The 20,144-nt window shown below is 42.9% G+C and overlaps 1 protein-coding gene across 2 annotated transcripts in view; it reads right to left on the bottom strand.

Moving 5' to 3' along the window:
- EIF4B (eukaryotic translation initiation factor 4B) overlaps nt 1-20,144 on the bottom strand; it is a 1,945,171-nt gene that overhangs the window by 340,956 nt on the left and 1,584,071 nt on the right. For both annotated transcript variants that reach the window (XM_044083849.1, XM_044083848.1), the window contains one exon: nt 16,241-16,311. In XM_044083849.1, the coding sequence (XP_043939784.1) occupies nt 16,241-16,311 (71 nt within the window). The remainder of the gene's footprint in view (nt 1-16,240; nt 16,312-20,144) is intronic.

Below are 20,144 nucleotides of genomic sequence, written 5' to 3'. Positions count from 1 at the left end.
GACAGTCCCCTAACTCAAAGTACTCTCTTATCAAACTATAGAAGCAAATAAGACACCTAGTGAAAAAATCCAAAGCAAACTATGAATCTAAATTGGCTTCTTTAGCAAAAGGTAACCACAAGGCTTTCTTTAGCTACATCCGCAGCCTTAAAAGAAAATCCCTGACTTGCACTGAACTTGTAAATGGCACATATACTGAACCGGGTGGATATTGCCAATCTGCTGGCAGACAGGTTCAGTGAAAACTTCTCTCCCCCGTCACTGCCTAATAGACATTGCTCCCACATGTCCTTCCTAGAAATCTCTAAGGAAGAAATCCTTAATGCCCTTTTCTGAAGGCAAAAAAAAAAACCTGCCTCTCTGGGGCCAGACAACATCCCTGGCTGCGTTCTAAATTGCTTAAAGCAGGAGCTAGTGGCACCTCTGAGTGCCCTCTTTAACCACAGTCTACGCACTGGGTATGTTCCTGCAGATTGGAAAACTGCCACTGCTATCCCCCTCCACAAAAGGTCTCCTCTGCTGACCCTAGGAATTACAGATCAATAAGCCTGACCAGCCTCATATGCAAGGCCATGGAGAGAATCATTATGGACCTCAATTACAAGGATATAGGCGACCTCCAAACACTAGACTCATCCCGGTTTGGTTTCACCAAAGGGAGATCATGCCTACCGAACTTGGTGGACTTCTTCGAGACAGTCACCAAAACCATGGATGAAAGCAAAACTGTGCATACTGTCTATTTAGACCTAGCGAAGGCCTTCAACACCATTCCCCATTCAGGCATCATTGATAAACCTTACCCAAATGAATGTAAACCAGTATATAGTTAGGTGGGTTGCTAACTGGCTCACCAATAGAAGACACGCAGTTAAAAAAGGGGACTCTTCATCCGCCTCCAGACCAGTAACCAGTGGAGTACCACAGGGATCACTGCTGGGGCCCCTACTGTTTGGGAGTTGCTTTTCAAAAGTATAGGCCAAAACAAAAGGAGTGTGGCTAACAAAGTTTGGAGATGACTGCAAGCTCGTTGCAAACACTGAATCCCCTAGTTACACTGTCATCCTTTAGGAAGGTCTTACTCAAACCACCGATTGGTGCCAGAGTCACAGGCTCAAGCTAAATGCTAAAAAGTACATCATCATCATCATCCCCTTCAGCAAGGGAGACATCCCTGCAAAGTACCACATTAACACCACCACCTTAAGTACCGAATTCATGGTAAGAGATCTGGGCACACAGGTTGAAAGCAACCTCTCCTTTGACCATGGTTCTGCAGCGGTGAGGAAGGCCTTTTATGCTGGCCATGTCATCAATAAGGGCATCGCCTCCAGAAAAAAAGAGGTTATAACCCTCTGTACTCCTCTCCCTTATCAGACCAATTACAGAATACAATGCGGCCTTTGGTATGTACCTCACCAGGCACCTCCAACAACTAGAGAGACCTCAGATGTACCTTACAAAGAAAATTCAAGTGTCCAACACTTGTCCTATGCTGATAGACTAAAATCCCTGTCACTATACTCTGTGTATTACAGACTCCTCATGGGTGACCCCTGCCTAGCCTATAAGGCAAATGCAGATCCTGCCATCATGGAAATGCTACACATTAGCAAGACAAATGGTACTCACTTGCACCCGCTATAGTGACCCCAACATGAGAAGCGACATTAATAGAACCTGCTGGAAAGAAAGGTTCCTCTCCCAAAGGCTGCCCCCTACTCTGGAATAAGCTTCCAATCCTAGTAAAACAGAGCCCTTCACTGACCCTCTCCAAGCATAATGTGGAAAATTGGATGGGGAATTACAAATTCACCCCTGGGTTTTACCTACATCCTTTTTGAACAGGGGCAGCAGGTGTTGAATCAGGTCTATTAATATCACCATTAAAAAAGGGAAAACAACTTGGCTAGGCTTGTAAGAGCCTCAGGGCCATTAGCCTAGTAACCTCCTATGATCCTATGACATACAGGTACAATAGGTAAGCTGGGATAAGTCTTCATTTGTAAATGCAAACAAAATACAACACTCGTGCAATCTGCATGCATGGTATATTTCCTTAGATGCTCCCAACCGTCTGATAGTTATTCCAAAACTAACATCCCTTCTCAAAACTTTAACCTTTATTCAACATCTGGACACAGCCTAATACTAAGGATTACGTATTTAATTATATTTAGCATTTGACCTCATAATTTTAAGGCAACATTATTGGAAAAAGATGTATCCTGACATGTTTCTTATTAGCCAATAAATATTCAGTCTTTCCTGTTTAGCTAGATTACCTCATCTTATAACTGAGTCTGTCAGCCTCTACTGATGTAGGTTTTCCATTCTGTATATTTAATACTTGAGACCACAGTAACCATACACTTTGAGGAAAAAGCCAGGTCATTTAGCACAGCAGCATTACATATATATATTTTTAAACTTCAGCACACTCAATGACTATTAAAACCCTGAACCCCACTGATCCATTCACTTCCTCTGTTTCCCTGTATCTGAGAATGCAACTCACTCCCTGGCAGGCTTGCAATCTAACCCACAGGAAACCCCTTCCCTCCACCCTAGGAAGGGTGAGACAGCCTGTGCTGCTTACTCACACCACCCTTTCCTTGCCTATTTTACAGCTCCTGAAATATTAATTGATCTTCTAGCACTAATGGCCATTGTCGCAGCTTTTTCCTTCTATGCAGCAGACCTACAGCCTCAGTAAAACTTTTTCTGGGAGAGAGCCTAACAGCTTTAGATATGGCTTCCCATGACTGCATCTACAAAACACTGGCCCATGGTGATGGCTGTAGAAAAAAAAACTTACAAGGGAAAACAATGAAGGTGACATGTTTGAACCAATGATGCTTGGGCCAGAAGGGAATCACTACAATGAGATTTGGAGAGTCCTTCTGAACGTTTAGAATGAATCTGGATATTAGTGTAAAGGATGGAAAAGAATAGGAACATTTCTGTCCTTCTGTCCCAAAAAAGGCAGTACATTTAGCATGCAGTCTTGGAACAGAAGTTTGTCAACCGACTGGTGTGAATGGCGGTGGAAAGACTACTTGAGGTGTTTCCCAGTTAGAGCAAGTCCTAGAAAATCTCCAGATTCAACTTCCATTCATGAGGGTCTCTGTTGGTCCTGCTCAGCTTGTCTGTCATACAATTTTGTTGTGACTGTATAAAACATGCCTGTATAGACTGTGCTGAGATCACTGATAAGTGCTAACATCTGTTTCACATTTGTGCGTTTTGGTCCACCTTTTCTGTTCCCAAATACCATGGACTTTTAACCCCATAGACACTGATCCCCAAGCAAAGTCTGAAATGTTTGCAGTTGCAGATTGTGCTGGAGCTGGGAGGGGAAAAGGCAGACCTGGATTATGATAAAATTGATCTCGCCATCAAAAAATTTCCCTTTTCACAAATCCCAACATTGGAATCTGGAATATTAAGGAATGCTTAGACTGATACCATACAGTGTACAGGTATTTTAGGTAGTTTTGGTTTTAGAGAAAGTCTGTCCTTTTCATTCTTCCTCATGGTTGGGTCAGAGTCCCCAGCTACATAACACTTTGGTGGCCTCAAGGAAGCATATGCCGAAGCACTGCAAAACCAAAAGAAGCCCTGCTTCTGGAAACGATGTCCAGTTTGTAATGCATCACAAAGGTACGAGGTTTTGACCAGGTGGCTGCAGCACAAATATCATTGACCGATGCTCTAGAAGAAAAGGCAGATGACGTAGACATAGACCTAGCTGAATGGGTCTTAGGGGGACGAGGCAATTGCAGCCCATTTTTGGAACAGATCAGAGAAATGCAGTCTGTTATCCAATTAGCTAAAGTAACTTTAGAGACCACCTGACCTAGACGGCTGGGTGAAAAAGATATAAACAGTTGATCAGCCTTTTTACAATGTTTTCTTCTATGAAGATAAAAACGTAGTTGCCTATGAACATCACGCAAATGCAACATATGTTCCCCCTTACTTGTGAAATATGGAAAGAAATCTTATAGGTTCATAGGTAGGTATTAGGCTATTGGCCCTAGGGCCTATATAAGCCTAGCCAAAAATGTACCCTGGCTTTCGCCACCCAAGAAAATTATTTTCCTATGCCCCTGTCGAGCAGAGCCACAGAAGTGATCCCTGGGGTGAATTTCCTATCTCCCATCCAATCATCAAGATTTTTCTTGAAGAGTGCTAATGAGGAGCTCTGTTTGACATAGATAGGTAGTCTGTTCCAGAGTATGGGAAGTCTCTGGGACAGGAATCTATCCCTCCAGCATGTTCTGTTTATTGTGGTGACAAGGTTTAGGTCCCCAGAGCGTGTAGCTCGGAGGGAATGGGATTTCTTTAAGCGGAGCATGTTCAACAGCTCTGGGATTGACATAGCTTTGTATGTTAAGCAGAGATCGCCTCTGAGTAGGCGATATGCGATGGAGTAAAGCTGGAGTTTTTTGAGACGGTCTGTGTAGGGCATCTGTTTGAGGCCAGTAATCCTCTTTGTGAGGTATTTCTGTGGCCTTTCCAGTTGTTGTAGATGTCTTGTGAGGTACATACTAAAAGGGGCGTTGTACTCTATAATGGGTCTAATGAGTGATGAGTAGAGGGGAACAATGACCTCTTTTTTCTGGATGAGAAACCTTTTTTGATGAGGTGAGCCACGCAGAAGGATTTCCTGACCACTGTGGCGATGTGATTATCAAAGGAGAGACTACTGTCCACCTGTGTCCCAAGGTCTCATCATCACATTTTTGGCGTTAAGTTGACTACCAGCTATGTGGTAGTTGATGGGTACAGAGTTTTTACCAAATGGGATGACAATACACTTTTTGGCATTGAGCTTCAGGCCATGGCTTTGACATCAGGTATCTGTCTCAGTGAGGCCCTTTTGTAGTATGTCCACATGGTTAGGAGTTTCGATTATGGCTCCTAGTTTGCAGTCATCTGCAAACTTTGTTAGCCAAAGACCTTCTGTGTTGGCCTGTACTTCAGAGAAGTATATACAAAACAGGAGAGGACCCAGGACCCTGTGGTACTCCACTTGTCACTGGTCTGAAGTCGGATTTGGAGTCTGCTACTTTCACAGTGTGGGTTCTGTCCGTGAGCCAGTTGGCAATCCATCTTGTGATATAGGGATTTACATCTAGTTTAGTGAGCTTATCTATAATTCCAGAGTGGGGGATGGTGTCGAAAGCCTTGGCGAGATCTAGATAAGCTGTGTGAACCACCTTACCCTCAACTATGGCTTTGGTGACTGCTTCAAAGAAGTCAATCAGGTTTAGGAGACATGATCTACCTTTTACAAATCCAAACTGGGTAGGGTCCAGAGTTTGGAGATTACCAATGTCTTTCGTTTACGAGTTCCATGATGATACGTTCCATGGCCTTGCAGACCAGGCTTGTCAGGCTAATGGGGCGGTAGTTCCCGGGGTCCGTCGTGGCTCCCCCTTTGTGGAGTGGGATAACCGTCGTGTGCGCCATTCAGTGGGCACAAAGCCTGAGGTGAGGCTATGACTGAACATGGTACTTAGGTAGGGTGCCAGTTCATTCTGTAGTTCGTGTAGAACACAGCCTGGGATATTGTCAGGTCCCATGGATGCTGTGTTCTTGGCTTTGGAGAGTGTTTTTTTTTACCTGTGCAGCCGTGATTACAGGAACTTTGCATTCTTCCGGTATAGAGATGGGCCCTCTAGGGGGTGAGAGGGGGGTAAAGTTAGCACTGAAACTATCTGCCAGGATGTTGGCAATATCAGTTGGTTCTGTATATTTAGTGCCATTGTGCTGTAACTCAGAGCAGATCTGAGTGTTGCCATTGAGATTCTTGACATAGCTATAGAATGCTTTGTGGCTGTCTTTAGAGTCGGTGGCAATTTTGTTTTCATAACTAGCTTTGGAGGATTTTATGAGGGATCTCAGCTTCTTACTGAGGTTGACCAGGGAATTCCTCCAGTCATGGGATTTTACTCTTTTTTGCAACAGTTTCTTTCTTCTGTTGTAGAGTTTGTTTATGGCAGAGGACCACCAAATTGGCATCCTTTTTTTGGAGGATAGCATCTTGGTTCTATTAGGGATAGCATGATCCATGCAATTGTGTAAGTGCTTATAAAGTGCATTTGTGTAGGATTCAGCAGTCATACCTCTATTGTCCGTCTGCATGGGTGTCATGAAGTTTGCCACTTCTGTCTTAAGAAGTGTGAAGTTGGCTTTGGAGAAGTTTTTTACGGTGGTTTCTCTAATTGGGGGTGGGGGCGGGATGTGGACCTCTAGGGTGATCAGCTTGTGGTCGGATCTGACCAACGAGGAATTGACCTCTGGTGTGGAACACCGGTTGCCCATGTTGGTAATGACCAGGTCTAGGATATTGCTGCCCCTGGTGGGGGTGTGAATAAGTTGATCCAAGGAATTGGAATTTATGAATTCCAGAAAACGTTGAGCAAAAGAGTTGGTACATGAGTAGTTTTCCCAGTTAATGGTGGGGTAGTTGAAATCTCTCATTATTAGGGTGTTAGGTTGTACCCTAATACTTTCCAGTGTATCAAGAAATGAGGAGTGGGAATCCTGGGGCATGGTGGGGGGTCTGTAGCAAGCTACAATTTGGATTGCGGTCTTGCCCAGAGTTAGTTGCACTTGGATAATCTCGGATGCATTATGCTGTGCAACCAGCCTGGAGGTGTGGATATCCTTAATGAATATGGACACGCCTCCACCTTTAGTGCTTCATTCCAGCAATTGTATGGACTGGTTCAAGTTAGATTACGTGGCTACCTCAGGCATAAAGGAGGGGTTATAGTATGAAGGGATACTCGGTCTTTATGAAAAATTATGTAAAGTGGTTTAGATGAAAGATCCTGCATTTCCAAGACCCTTTTTGTTGATGTAATGGCGACTACAAAGACAGCTATCCAAGAAAGGAACTTCATTTCACAATCACTAGCTGGTTCAAAGGGTTTTTGAGTTAAGCCATGTAAGACAACAGTAAAACCCCATGGCAGGGAAGGATCTTTAACTGGAGGTCTAAGCAGAAAGACTCCCTTCATGAAGGCCTTACATAGTTTGAAATGGCTGCTAGCTTAAGTTTAATAGTAGAAAAACTGGCTCCTTCTTTGAAAAGATACAAAAGGAAGAGAAGAACGGCTGAGATTGGAGCTGAAAAAGGATCAATGTTTTCTCTGGAAGCACAAAAAATATATCTCTGCCATTTACTCCTATAAACCTTATTGGTAAAAGGTTTTTGAGAAACGAACATGATTTCTCGAACAGGGGAAGCAAGCCTGGACCTCTGTACAATTACTGGAATTGGAGAAACCAAACGGTCAGTTTCAGGGTGTGTAGACTGGGGTGACGACCCTGTTTGGGTTCCAGTATCCATGCAGGACATTTCAAGTGAGAAAGGGGAACCAAATCTGACAAGGTCAATAGGGGGCAATGAGGATTACTGAAGTCTTCTATCATTTTGCTTTTTGTAAAAATTTCGGGATCAAGGGTAGAGGAGGATAAGCACAGAGGAGACTGGAGGGCCAATCATGAATTAGAGCATCCCTTGATGACTCCCCAAAAGGGGGATCGGAGCGAAATAGCTGCTGCACTTGTTCTGAGTAGATGCAAAGAGATTGGAGCACGGTTTGCCACAATGGCTGAAAATCAAGTTCACTACTGACTGATTGAGGGACCACTCGTAAGGGGTCAGAATGGACCTGCTTAGTTTGTCTGCTAAAACGCTGGACTTCCCTTGTATGCGAGCTGCAAGTAGAAAGTGGCCTGAAGACATCATCCACTGCCAAGCTCTCATGGCCTCTCTGCACAAGGGATATAAACGGGTTCCTCCTTGCTTGATGATGTACCAGACAACTGACGTTTGCCTGTGTGAATCGCAACAGTTCCTAGAGGGAGACTGTCTTGAAAGGCTTGCAATGCAAGAACTGCCCTCATCTCCAGAACATTGATATGCAATCTGGTTCCTATGCGAGTCCATGTACCTTGGATCATCTTTCCCTTAAAAAGTACCCCCCCCCCCCAATCGCAGCTGGGAAGCATTCATGGTCACCGTGGCTGTGGGGGATGGAAGAAAGAATGGCCTGCTTATTGTCAGGTTGTCTGACGGAAGCCACCATTGAAGATGCTTTCTGCAAACCAGAGTCAACTTGATAGGAACTGACAGAGCCTGGTAAAGAACAGACCACTGAACAGCCAAGATCCATTGAAGCACTTGCATAAAGAACCTTGCTAATGGAACGAGAGTGATGGCAGCCGCCATGGATCCAAGGGTTTTAAGTATCAGTTTTGCCCATGGAGATGGCAGGACTAAAATAGTTTGAAGATGGTCTCTCAACGTCTATATGCGGTGAGGGGGTAGTGATGCTATCTGTTTTGATGTGTCCAAAAAAGCCCCAATGAGTTCTAAACTCTGTACCGGAAATAGGTATGATTTTGTCTGGTTTATGGTGATGTCGAGATGATTGGATATTCGTAACAAGTAATCTCTTGCCTGAATAAGTTGATGCCTGGTTGGGGCAGTTAGAAGCGGAAACCGTGCAGTCTCAGGTGAGTCGCAACTACTGCCATGCATTTGGAAAACACCTTGGGGGCTGTGGTGAGTCCAAAGGGCAGAGCCCTGAATTGGTAGTGACTGGCTCCCAGACAGAAGTGCAGATGACTTCTGGAGTGTCTATTCTGATGTGATAGTATGTTTCCTGCAAGTCCACCCAGCACATCCAATCGTCCTTTAGCAACAGTGGTAAAATGGACTGAACAGTAACCATTTGGAAATTTGTCTTCTTTACAAACAAATTCAGGTTGCTTAGATCGAGAAGGTCTCTAAGGTCCTTGGTTTTTATCTGGCACTAAAAAGAAGCGGGACTAAATTCTGAATCTATTTTGTTTTGTCGGGACCTCTTGGATGAGAATCTTTGCAGTAGTTTTTGAATCTCTGGCACTGCACACCCCTCTGACTGGGTGGAACATCAGGGAGTTTCTTTGGTTTCTCTGGGGGTTTAAGGAAAAAGGGAAAATAATAACCTCTGGACATAATCCTTAGCACCCAAGTGCTTTTTTGTTAGGGTGGTCCAGGTATCTCGGTGCAGGGAAAAATGTGCCCAGACAGCCACCAGAGATGAGCAGTCTGGCAGCACTTCAGGACCGCTGACTGGACTTACATAAAGGATCTCTGAAACTCTGATTCTGTGGTCCCCCTCTGCTCCTAGGATGGCATCTTCCACTGAAACTTCCTCAGCTGCCTCTGGAGGATGAATCCCTGCGTTGACCGTAGGAAGACCCTTGGAATTCTCAGAACCAGATTTTCTTGCCATTTCTCTAATTTCTGCAGAAGGTGCGCTGAGGGTTAGAAAACCTGACCCCAAAAGCAGACATGTTCTTCCCTTCCTGCGGGTTAGGGTATCCTTTATTAATGGCGCGAACAAAGAGGAGCCATCAAATGGGGCATTAACAAAGGATGCCTTAAAGGACTCTGCGAAATCACAAAGCCTCATCCAGGTGTACCTCCTAATGGCAATACCTAAGCCAGCTGCCTGTGAGGCACCCTGTGTGGAATGGGAGATGAGCCTTATGGAAGAATTAGACTGGGAAGAAAAAGTAGCCAGTTGGGGAGAAACTTTGTTTAAATCCTCCACAGACTTGGTCTCTGCTAGAGAGTCAGAAAGTTCTGTGAACAGATCGCTCTACAAAAGAGTAGTGTGTGCCAGGTAGTTCAACTCTCACAGCGAGTAGGTATCGAGGTGTAAACACAGTTGCCAAAACTATCCATCACTCTGGAATCCCTGTTCAGCGGATGGACAGCGCAGCTCTGTTCGGCTGGCTTTTTGGTAGCTGCTGCCAGAACCACAGCATGTATCGGTATACCCTTAAGTCCAGTATGGTCAGTCTTTACAGGGGGACAAAAACCTATTTGGTTATTTTGGAAATGGTTCAATCATGTCTGGCGCTTTCCAGACCCAACAGGACACTAAACCCACAAGTTCGTCCGCCGGGGGTAGGGGATCACCCAGGATGTAGAAGAGCCTGTCCGGAAAGCCTCCAAAAACACAGACTCTTCAGAGTAGGGAGTCTGGGACGACCAACAGCCTCTGCCTCAGGATCTTTAAAATATCTCCAAAGGAGACATCCTTCAGTGGTGATTGTGGGGATCCTTCCCCTTCATCAAAGTCCGTGTCCTTGGCAAGGGACTCTAAGGGGTAGTCAATGTGCCTCCTCTTGCACATCATCTTACAGGGAAATCTCTGCTGTAGGAAGCTCACGGCAGGTCTCCGAAGAAGGGACTTCCTTTAGATGAAGAGTTTGGAGGCTTCTCGGGACAGGCTGACCTTGGGCAGGTATGACAAGCTCAATTCTCCATTCCAATGAGGGGTGATAGGGAGGATCACAGTCAGAGAGGGCGGATCTCTATGAGCTGAAAGGACCCTTTCTATAACTTGGTAAGCCGATGGACCTGGAGAATCCCTTCTTAGCTCCTCTGGCGCAGAAGCAATCAAGGGTGAGGGGGTAGGGATCCCAAAGTCATGATCTCCGGGTAGAATCAGACACAAACTGTCCAGTGCAGAAGCACCAAGTGGAAGAAATGGCTGTAATAAGGTTGGAGCCAAATCCCTACCACTATGGGACAGAGGCAGTCAGGGTAACTGTCTGAGTTACGGAAGGACGACTCCTCAGATCCTTCTCTCAGGCATCTATGATCCTGGAGATTCCATACCGAAGGTCGGACCAGAAAAGGAAACTGCACAGTAATAGGAACACTCGCAGATCACAGAGGGGACGGAGTATGCAAGACCCCCTTCTGGATCAGAGTCTTGAGGATCTTCCGTATCATCCTGTCCACATCAATCTTCGAAAGGCTCCTAGAAGACCCTCGAGGAAGCCACTAACAATGGCCTATAATGCCTAGTTGGCATCTGGAAAATTCTGGCAGGTATAGATAGGGACACAGATCTTATGGCCAACTCCAGAGTTCGACTCCTTGCTCTTGGATCTGAAGACTTATGATCTGAAGCAGAAGTGGAAGGTCTCAGAGAACTAGTTAATCAGATCTGAGGAATGATTTGGATCCATCAAAGCTGAAGTAGGTCCTATGATCTGACCTGGTCAGATCAGAGGGTTTTGGTAGTTTGGAGGTTGGATCAGAAGAAGCCCTTGAGGACTTATGAGGGTGTTTCTTGGGATCCACACATTCAACCACGCTCTTAAAGGGGTTAGAGAGACCCTGGAGAAGCAGAAGCAGGTAAAAACCCTTTAAGAATTAAACTTGTTCTTGCAGTCAGCAATGGCCCTGGGATTAAATTCCTCACAGATTGAATAAGCCAACCATAGATGTTCTGGTCTCAGACAATATACACACTTATTGTGTGCATCAGAACGGGGGATTTTGTGCCCACATTCTGAGCATCGTTTACATCCGGTAAGTTTGTCAGACATTATGCGTACAGTAACAGCAAATGCGCGCACAAGAAAAATTGCCACAAGCAGATCGCTAGCTGCACAAAAAGAGCAACACACAAGCAGACACACCACTATAGAAGAAATGCAGTGAAAAACTAAACACTCCACTTTTCTATTTTATATATATATATATATATATATATATATATATATATATATATATATATATATTTTAACTATCACCAAGTTCAAGGAAAGAATTAGCGCAGGCCAAGGCCTGATGAAAGCACACGATTACAAGAAATTTCACTCCTAACGGCTCCACAAACTAAAGGGATGGGTGGAAAGATGAGAAGAAATCATCAGAACTTGATAAATTTGACTTATCTGACAAAAATTCAAAGAAATCCCACTCTAACAACTTAGCACTCGAGACTTGGGGGAAAAAACGCATCTGACACTGCTGGTGGCAAACGAGATCTGAGGAGGCTGGGCAGAGAGTAGAGCATTATGGGAAGAGGGAGGAGCTCGAGACTTGGATCCTTGTCTGCAAACAATGTGGCAGAGTCAGATCCGAGGATCTGATCAGTGACCCAACTGTGAGGAAGAATGAAAATGACATCAGATCTGTAACTACAATGCGGTAAAGGGGAGCAAGTGGTTAGGGGGTGTGGAAGTGCATTAGTAACATTGCATTTAAGCAGCTAAGGAGATATCATAACTTCATCAATGAATATTGACACCACATTTGTCATCACAAATGAAGCACTCACGGAGTGATGATTATGGTATTTGGTGGATAGTTGTAGCAAGCTGCTCTTTACATTTGCACACAGCTTACTGCAGTTTCAGAGACTGCAGAAGACGTTTTATTTATTTATTTTTTGAGATGGGACACCAGTTTGTGGAACTGCAGAGTACTAAGATAACCTAGCAACTGTCCTGCAGGAAATTGTAATGAGTAATGTTCTACTAAAACCTCTAAATCGGGAAACAGCATCATGGTTATAACATCTCCCAACCATTTCGAAGAGCACTATTTAGTCAACTTCCTGCCTCCCATCTCACTCCAGGGAATATGGCTGGAGATGTAAAGACAAAGTCAAACTTCAGAGCCAAAGTCATTAACACTGGATGGGTAGGCTTATGAATAACGACCCTACCCATGAAGTCTATATTTGCAAAAAAAAACAGTGGCCCAAAATCATTGCCTGTATGAAATCATAACAAACAGAAAAGTACAATCTGCCCAAGTAACCAAATCAGGCTGAAAGGGGGAAAACTTCGACATAAGATACAAGTCTGAAGGAGGAAATCAGTTTCTTAACAGAGAACTCAAGGGAACTGTGATGTTCAGGAAAAGGAACTCTTCCACGCGGCTGAGAACAAGACCAAATATAATCTTCTACATGAAAAGTAGCACAGACTTCATAAACTCAAGCAGGTCGTTCAGATGACTAACTTGAGACAGAGTCTGAGGAAAAAAAATGAACAAGTCCAAGGGCAGGGGTTTGTTCTACAGCAAGGGGCCTATTTTGAGCACTCACAGAAAAACTCTTTCAATACTGTGCCGGAGTTGAGTTGTGTAAAAGGCTTTTGGAATGATCCAAGGCACAAAACTACTGGTTGCAGGAAAGTCTGCTTTATAGCCGCTAGCAGAAATGACTTGGGTAGTTATTTGTAAGTGCAGAGCTGTGTGAGACATGGCAGAAAAGGCACTTTTCCTGAACTGGAAAGAAGTGTAACAGCTTAAATACAGTCCAAAAGACACAAACTACAAAAAAAAACATAATTTTTGGTGGACTTTAAAACTAGTCTTTGGAATTAGACAAAGGATGGCAAGGAGATTCCATGACCATAAGGCTGAGACAGCTTCTCAAACTCTGCAACAGGAATTCTGAGTCAAATATAACTACCTGCCTGCCCATGGCAATGTCAAAACAGATTCACTATCTCATTAGTGGAAAAACTATCTTGATCAGGTTCTGTAAAAGTGTGACAAAAATACCGGTTGTGTGTACTTCTCACTGAAAAGCCTTCTTGCTGCAGTGTTACCCAATTCAAAATATAACAGTTTCCCTGGTCAAAAGAAATAAACCAAAACCTCCCTGCCTGATGAACAAGCCACTGTCTCTGCAAATTAATACTCAGCAGTTCCCGTGTGATTAACTGAAGTTAGAACTAACTTGAAACCTACAGCTTTCACTGCTAAAACAAAGATACAAAAAGAAAACTACTATGGGAGACATATACTCAAAACATCAAAACTTGATGGGAGCTCCATAATGTTCTCAGCATTAACAGGGGGAGAAAAGTGCTACAGTGAGAGATTTTCCTGAAAAATCCATCAGCGCTAGGAGGCTTAAACTTTTCAAAACAAATGAGCGCACCGAATATTGCAGTTTGCATCTACAGCACTTGTACAGCCTGCAGAAAAATTCTGAAGTGTAACAATAGAAAAGAAAGACAGAATGCTTTAATGCCCTGGCGAAACATATTTCAATGAATAAAGACCACAAATTTTTATTTTTGGTGGTCCAGCAAATTAAAAAAGACCCGAGAGGTGGCCCTTGGAACTTGTTGCTAGAAGAGCAAGAATTGCTATGGCAACTCAAGACTAATGCACAAGTTCATCCAGGTCTTAATGAGACTTGTTCGATCAAATGTCTCCTAAAACTTAGGGCGATTAGGAGATAGATTATTCATTTTGTTGTCGTATGGATTATTTATAAATTATGGAACCTGTTTAGAAACATCAGGAAACATTAAGAAATTTATCTATATATTTTTTTAAAAAATTGGTAATAAATATAATAACATTTGAAATTTATACATACAGGAAGGTGTTGGATTTAAATTTGTACACAGAGATATATACATATATATATATTTTTTGTCATTATCGCTATAAACTTTTGAATAAGGTCATATTTTAAATTTGATTTTAGGGATTTTTATGTCAAAATTGTGAATTCTGATTGGCACAAAATTAATTGTCTTTAATTGTTTAATGAAGTAATTATTTATGTGAACATATATAATGAGTATCACGTTTGTAACTTTGTCTGAAGAAGTGCGGAGATTGTCTGCATGAAAGCGCTTACGATATAAAGTAAAGATTTTTTGTGTAAACGTTCGCTTGGACTGCAGTTGGTACTGTTTCTTTTGTTTAACTAGTTTATTTTCCTTTTTCGTGGTTTACAATAGAAAAGAAAGACAGAATGCTGTGCAGCCCAGCGGGCTAAAAATAGGACATACAGAAGCCTACAGCTTAGCACTGTCATGGTCTACACACAACCACAAAATATAAAAAGGGAAACTACTTAAAAGATGCCTATTCAAAATCTTTTCAAATTATGACCCTAATTAATTCAGGATGACACTTTTCATCTATTGAGATGTTCAAATCTTAAAATAGCTGAGTGACTTCAGTAACTTGTAGAACCATCACATTTCAACAGGTGGCAAACTAGGAACCAGAGGTCTAGGAACAGGAGCACCTTTTAATTAGGCTGATGTTAGAAAAGCAATGACAATTGTCAAGCACTCTGGAAATGCTTTAGAGGCCAAAATGATCATGCACGAACATTTGGTGACAAACCCCAAATTCATGTACTAGTCAGTTATCCTAAAGTGCCACAAGGTAAATTCACCCCCCCCCCCAAAGTGGGTAGATGGGATCTGAAGGGAGGTCATCCAATACATTTGTTTAGTAATCATTCAGTATAGGCCTTTAAGGGTTTCCCATACATGTTTAATAAGAAAAAAGCAGATACAATAATTTGAAAATTTCTAGTCTTTCACAACCACCTGGATGGCTTCTTTTGCAAGACGTACAGCACCTCACCTTTTAGTCGTTGGGTATTAGGGACTACAAATATGGAATAAGTTTGGTGAGGAAGAGAATAAAGGCAACAATCCCGGCATACTAGCCATACACGAGACCTATGAAATTGCAAGCAGACAGAATGAGACCTCTGTCACAGCTCTTCAGAGAACATCCGTTAGTAGTTAAAGGCAGTCAACATTCCTCTGACTTAGAAGGTACAGAGGTGGTCTGCAAAAACAGTATATAAAAGTTCTTCTTTCAAAGCAGGCCAACAAAAGTTGTGAAACTTGAGCAGGGAAAGGCCGAAGCTGGCTTAAAACACCCTTGTGCTGGTAAAAGAAACAGAGCACAATGCCCAAGCAACAGTTGAAGGAATTACTCAGAATACCCTGCACTGATGAAACAGGTGGCAGTGTGACATTATTTAACTCTAATGTTCAAGCTCTGCCTACCAAAACAGAAGCAAAGACATTAGGACTGCCTGGTTCTACTCATGCCACTGAAACAGTGAACAGGTTGCCTTAGCATCTGCTGAATTCCAAATCCTACATGCTCTTGCTGAAAAATATCTCAAAGATGGGGAATTTTTTTTCATGACATCTATATGGATGCAGCTGCTGAAAAATCTGAATTAAAAAATATATAGTGAATTTATACAATAAGCAGAGCCAAATAAAACTTAAAACACCACATTCTAGTTATGGAGCTGAAGAACTGCCCCAACAATCTGTAACTCCAGGAACAATGTAAATTGAAATATGCGAATTAGAAAGATACCAATTTCTGAAACCAAATGGAAAGGTGAACAAAAATAGATTTTCGTAAGTCAGATGCTATGGCTTCTACGATTACAGTAAGTGTAAACAAATACAGCTGAATGATAAAACGCAAGCCTGTATGTAAAATGGACTACTTACGATAGGTCATAATAACACAATCCTGCATGCTACAAAGGAAGATCATGCCAACGTAAAATTTACCATAAAACAATATCAAGATTTTCCCAGTGGTATCCATCCCTGGCATTACCTTTTCTTGTTATTCCCTTTTCTGATGTCTGTTCCTCAGAGTTGGCTACACCAGTCTTGAATAATGGGCCACTGCAACACAAAAAAAGGTATGCAGTTTTATATATGACATATACCTAAAGCATCCTCTGAGGCACAGTAGTGCCTGTAAAAGCTCAAACACTTTAATAATAAATCCCAGTTACTGAACCATATCAACTTTGTCTCTAATCAATTTATCTGAAATTTGGGAAAGACAATGATGCAAAAATAACTGCATCTTGCAAATTCATGCCAACTAAAGGCTAAGTTACATGTGGTCACAAAACAGGTAATTCACCTGCAGTTTTTATGCTATCCACATTCAAATGTCATATTCACCAAACAGTCCAAATGACCTATGTAAACAACATTCAGAAAGCAGAAGGATAGCACCTGAGGTAGAAAGAGGCCTAGCTGGGTACAACAAGGGACTTCATATGTTGGAATGGCAGACAACATGGTAGTTGAATGGGAGAGTAACAGCTAGAGATGGTGCCTAGTCTGGCAGAAAATAGAGTGGGCTGTAGATGACACAGCAAAAGAAGGTTAAGACGACATGGTGGCAAAGGGAAAGGTCATCAGGTTAAAGGTACTTACGATGCCAGGGTACAGTGAGCAAAAAAAAGTCAGAAACATACACAAAAGAAGTCCACACAAGAAAGCCCATGTGGAAGTACAAATGTAGACATCAACAACAAGCAGATGGGAATACAGACAAGGTAGCCATGTAGGAAGCAATAAAACAAAGAAGACTGAAGAAGGCAGGGAGGGATATTCAGCTAGATGAAGGGACAGAAGATGTAAGAGACAGAACATTAGAAAGGGTATCTAGCAAGAGTACAGGAGGGATGGAATGGAAACAGAATCAGCTCATATCACAGTAAGGAAGACAGCTATCACAAATAAGTCTGGGAACAGTAGAAGTGGAATTAGGAAAGGCTGTAGATGTGGTGGGGTGGGATGACACCTGGGATTAAGTTAGAGAGATGAAGTAAATGTGGGCAGAGAAGAAGGTATGGGTGATTTGCAAACTCAATCAAGGAAATTCAGATCCATGACAAAGGAGAATAGGCAGACCAAGACTACAATTAAAAGTCTTGGAGCTTATACTTAAGACATGGAAAGACAGAAACAAGATGGTCGCAATGGGTGGGGAAGGGCTGACACGTGCCAACATGCATGTAGGTATTAATGATCTGTCTGAGGTGGTAGCAAGCAGAGAGGCAGCACAGAAATGCCAAATCAGGGGGTCTGGAGGAAGATCCCTCTCTAGAGTCAGCTGTGACAATAGCCAGCATGGTCAGCTAATAAGATTGTCTGCAGCAGTGACCAAGGCTAAGGGCTTCGGAATGGTAAAAGCACTGGGGGTGGGCAACTTACAGACTGGGTCTATGTCAGGGACAGGATCTCACAACAGCTAACTGCTTAGTGCTGAGCTGGAATGGTAGATTTCAATGGCCATACTTTTAAACTAAAAACTAAACAGTGTAGTAAGTTATAAATAAGCACAAGGAAGTAGCCAGGCAGTATGAAAAAAAGGGATGGGGATAATGCAAGACATGGTGAAGAAACAAACAAGGAGAAAATGAGCAAGGATGGATAACATTTTTCAGGGCAAGAAGCACAGGCAGCTACAGAGGGGAGCTTCAAGCAGTGATGCAAAAAAGAGAGGGTGGAATTTGCGGGTACTTTAAAAGTAGGGCAGAAACATGTGATAGGACCATGGAGGTGCCTGGATAAAGGCTGAGCAAGAATGACAGAGAAATGAGGCAGAGGAACACGACCCCATAAAGGGAGCAAGGGAACAACATTGTCAGAACCTAGGTTAAATGCCTTGGAAGTCAAAGGGCGAGGGACTACTGGAGAAGTGAGATACACTGCATTATCTTTCAGACACACAAAAGGGGAAGAGTGAGAAACTACAGGACAGAACAGCATCCTGTTGTGGGACAGAAGGGAGGGTTGCTGAATGTGCCAAAAGCAGGGTGGGATAATCTGAGCCCTAGGGTAGAGAGGACACAGAAACTGACACATGTATTAGGTTATGAAGTGTTCAGCCAACTAGTGCCTTAATGAAGGGAAAGGGGTTGTGGTTGTTCATATGAAACTGCTGACAGTAATCATGTTACTGTATTTTGGGGAAAAGTAATATCAGAAAGACGATGGTGGAAGTGCATCTTGCTCAGCGGAGGGTGAGGGTCAAAGAAGAGTAGGAAACTGGAAATAAATAAATGAGGGAGTATGCAGGCTGTGAGAAGGAATACTGAAGGATACGGGGAAGGGTTTGATAAAAATGTATATTTAATTTATTGATTTATTTGACATTTGCTGACCAGGATAGTATGACTGGGCAAATACCCTTTTTCAGCAGAGGCCTGGGGAGAAAAGCTCCACACTACAATACAAGAAAAATGAACATCAAAAAGTAATGATCGGAAAAGCTCCACATTACAGCAATACAGGAAAACTAACATGATAAAGTTATGTAAATTAGAAAAGGTTGGCAACATATCCATAACTGGAAAAAAAATGCATCACAATAAAAATGAGAAAGACAGTTTGAGGAGAACAGTAGACAAAAAGAAAAAAAAAAAACAGTAAAAGTCATGTTGGGGCTATTTGAAGAGAAACTTGAGAAAAGATAGGGAGTCGGGGGGGGGGGAGTAAGTAAGGAGAAAGCAGTGATGGCGTAGGGACAGGGTTCAGATAGGATGGTCACAGAGACAAAACAAGATGTTGTTGAAGCATTTTCTTGAATTCATGGACATAAGTACTATTTCTGAGGGGCAAGGGAAGCTTGTTCCATTGGATGGTGGGAGAATAGCTATAAAGATTCTTGTTTAATTTTTTAGGTTTGTGAATCTGTTAATATGCACTGGTCAGAGTTTCTGAGGGATAGAGGAGGGGTACAGAGGGAGACTAGTGTAGAGATACTAGGGCAAGAGGAGGGTTTGTTCAGAATAAAGTGGATGATGAGAAGTTGAGTAAATAAGAGTTGGTTAGGAAGCTCTAGCCAGCTGAGTGTCCTCAGAGCGTGGCAGCAGTGAGATTTAGAAGGCGGATCAGCAGCCAATCTGGCTACTTTGTTGTAGGTGGATTCTAATTTGGAGAAAAATGAAGACTATAGGTTAGTTAGTATTTGTGAGATGTATTAATAGGTTGGGGAGCAGGGAATCGTGAGTGAGATTCTAGAGTGAGGAGTGAGGAACCTTTTCTATCTACATAGTAGGCCGGGATTTTGGTGGGTTTTCTTAATACAGTGATGTACGTGCAGGTCAAATTTGAGCTGATCGTCTATGGTCACACCAAGGAGCTCTGTGTGCATTTCAGGGGTGATGGTAGTGTTACTAAGTGAAGTGATGATAAAGGATGATTTGAGGTGATAAAGAGATTTAGGGAGGAAGAGGAGTTTTGTCGTTTTGGGGTTGAGCATGAGCTGGTTGTTGGTAAGCCAGGATTCAATGAGGTTGAAGGATTTCTGTGCAAGGGTGAGCAGGTCACTAGAGTTGTCAGCGATGGAGATAGCAGTCTCGTCTGCATACTGTATGAGGGAGGAAAAGGACAGGATTGGTGTAGTTGGTTGGTAAAGATGTTAAAGAGAAGGGGACCTAGAACTGAGCCTTGAGGGACACCCATTTTGATGTGGAGAAAGGGAAAGAGGACAGACTGCTGCCTTTCTGTGAGGTAGCTGTTGAACCAAGAGAAAGTTTCTGCAGACAGGTTTTGTTGGGACAGTTTGAAAAGGAGGATGGGAGACGGTGTCAAAGGCTTTAGAGAGGTCTAAAAATAGGCAGAACACTAGTTTATTGTTATCTCTGGCAAGGGAGATGGAGTTAGTAAAGGAGATGAAACCAGTAGTGGGTCCTATGGTGTGGGTGGAAGCC

This window comes from Protopterus annectens, chromosome 9.part0 (assembly GCF_019279795.1).
Source record: "Protopterus annectens isolate FY-2018-M chromosome 9.part0, PAN1.0, whole genome shotgun sequence".
NCBI lineage: Eukaryota > Metazoa > Chordata > Ceratodontiformes > Protopteridae > Protopterus > Protopterus annectens.
Note: the sequence above shows the minus strand (reverse complement) of the source record. Positions and strands in the feature narration are given on the sequence as shown.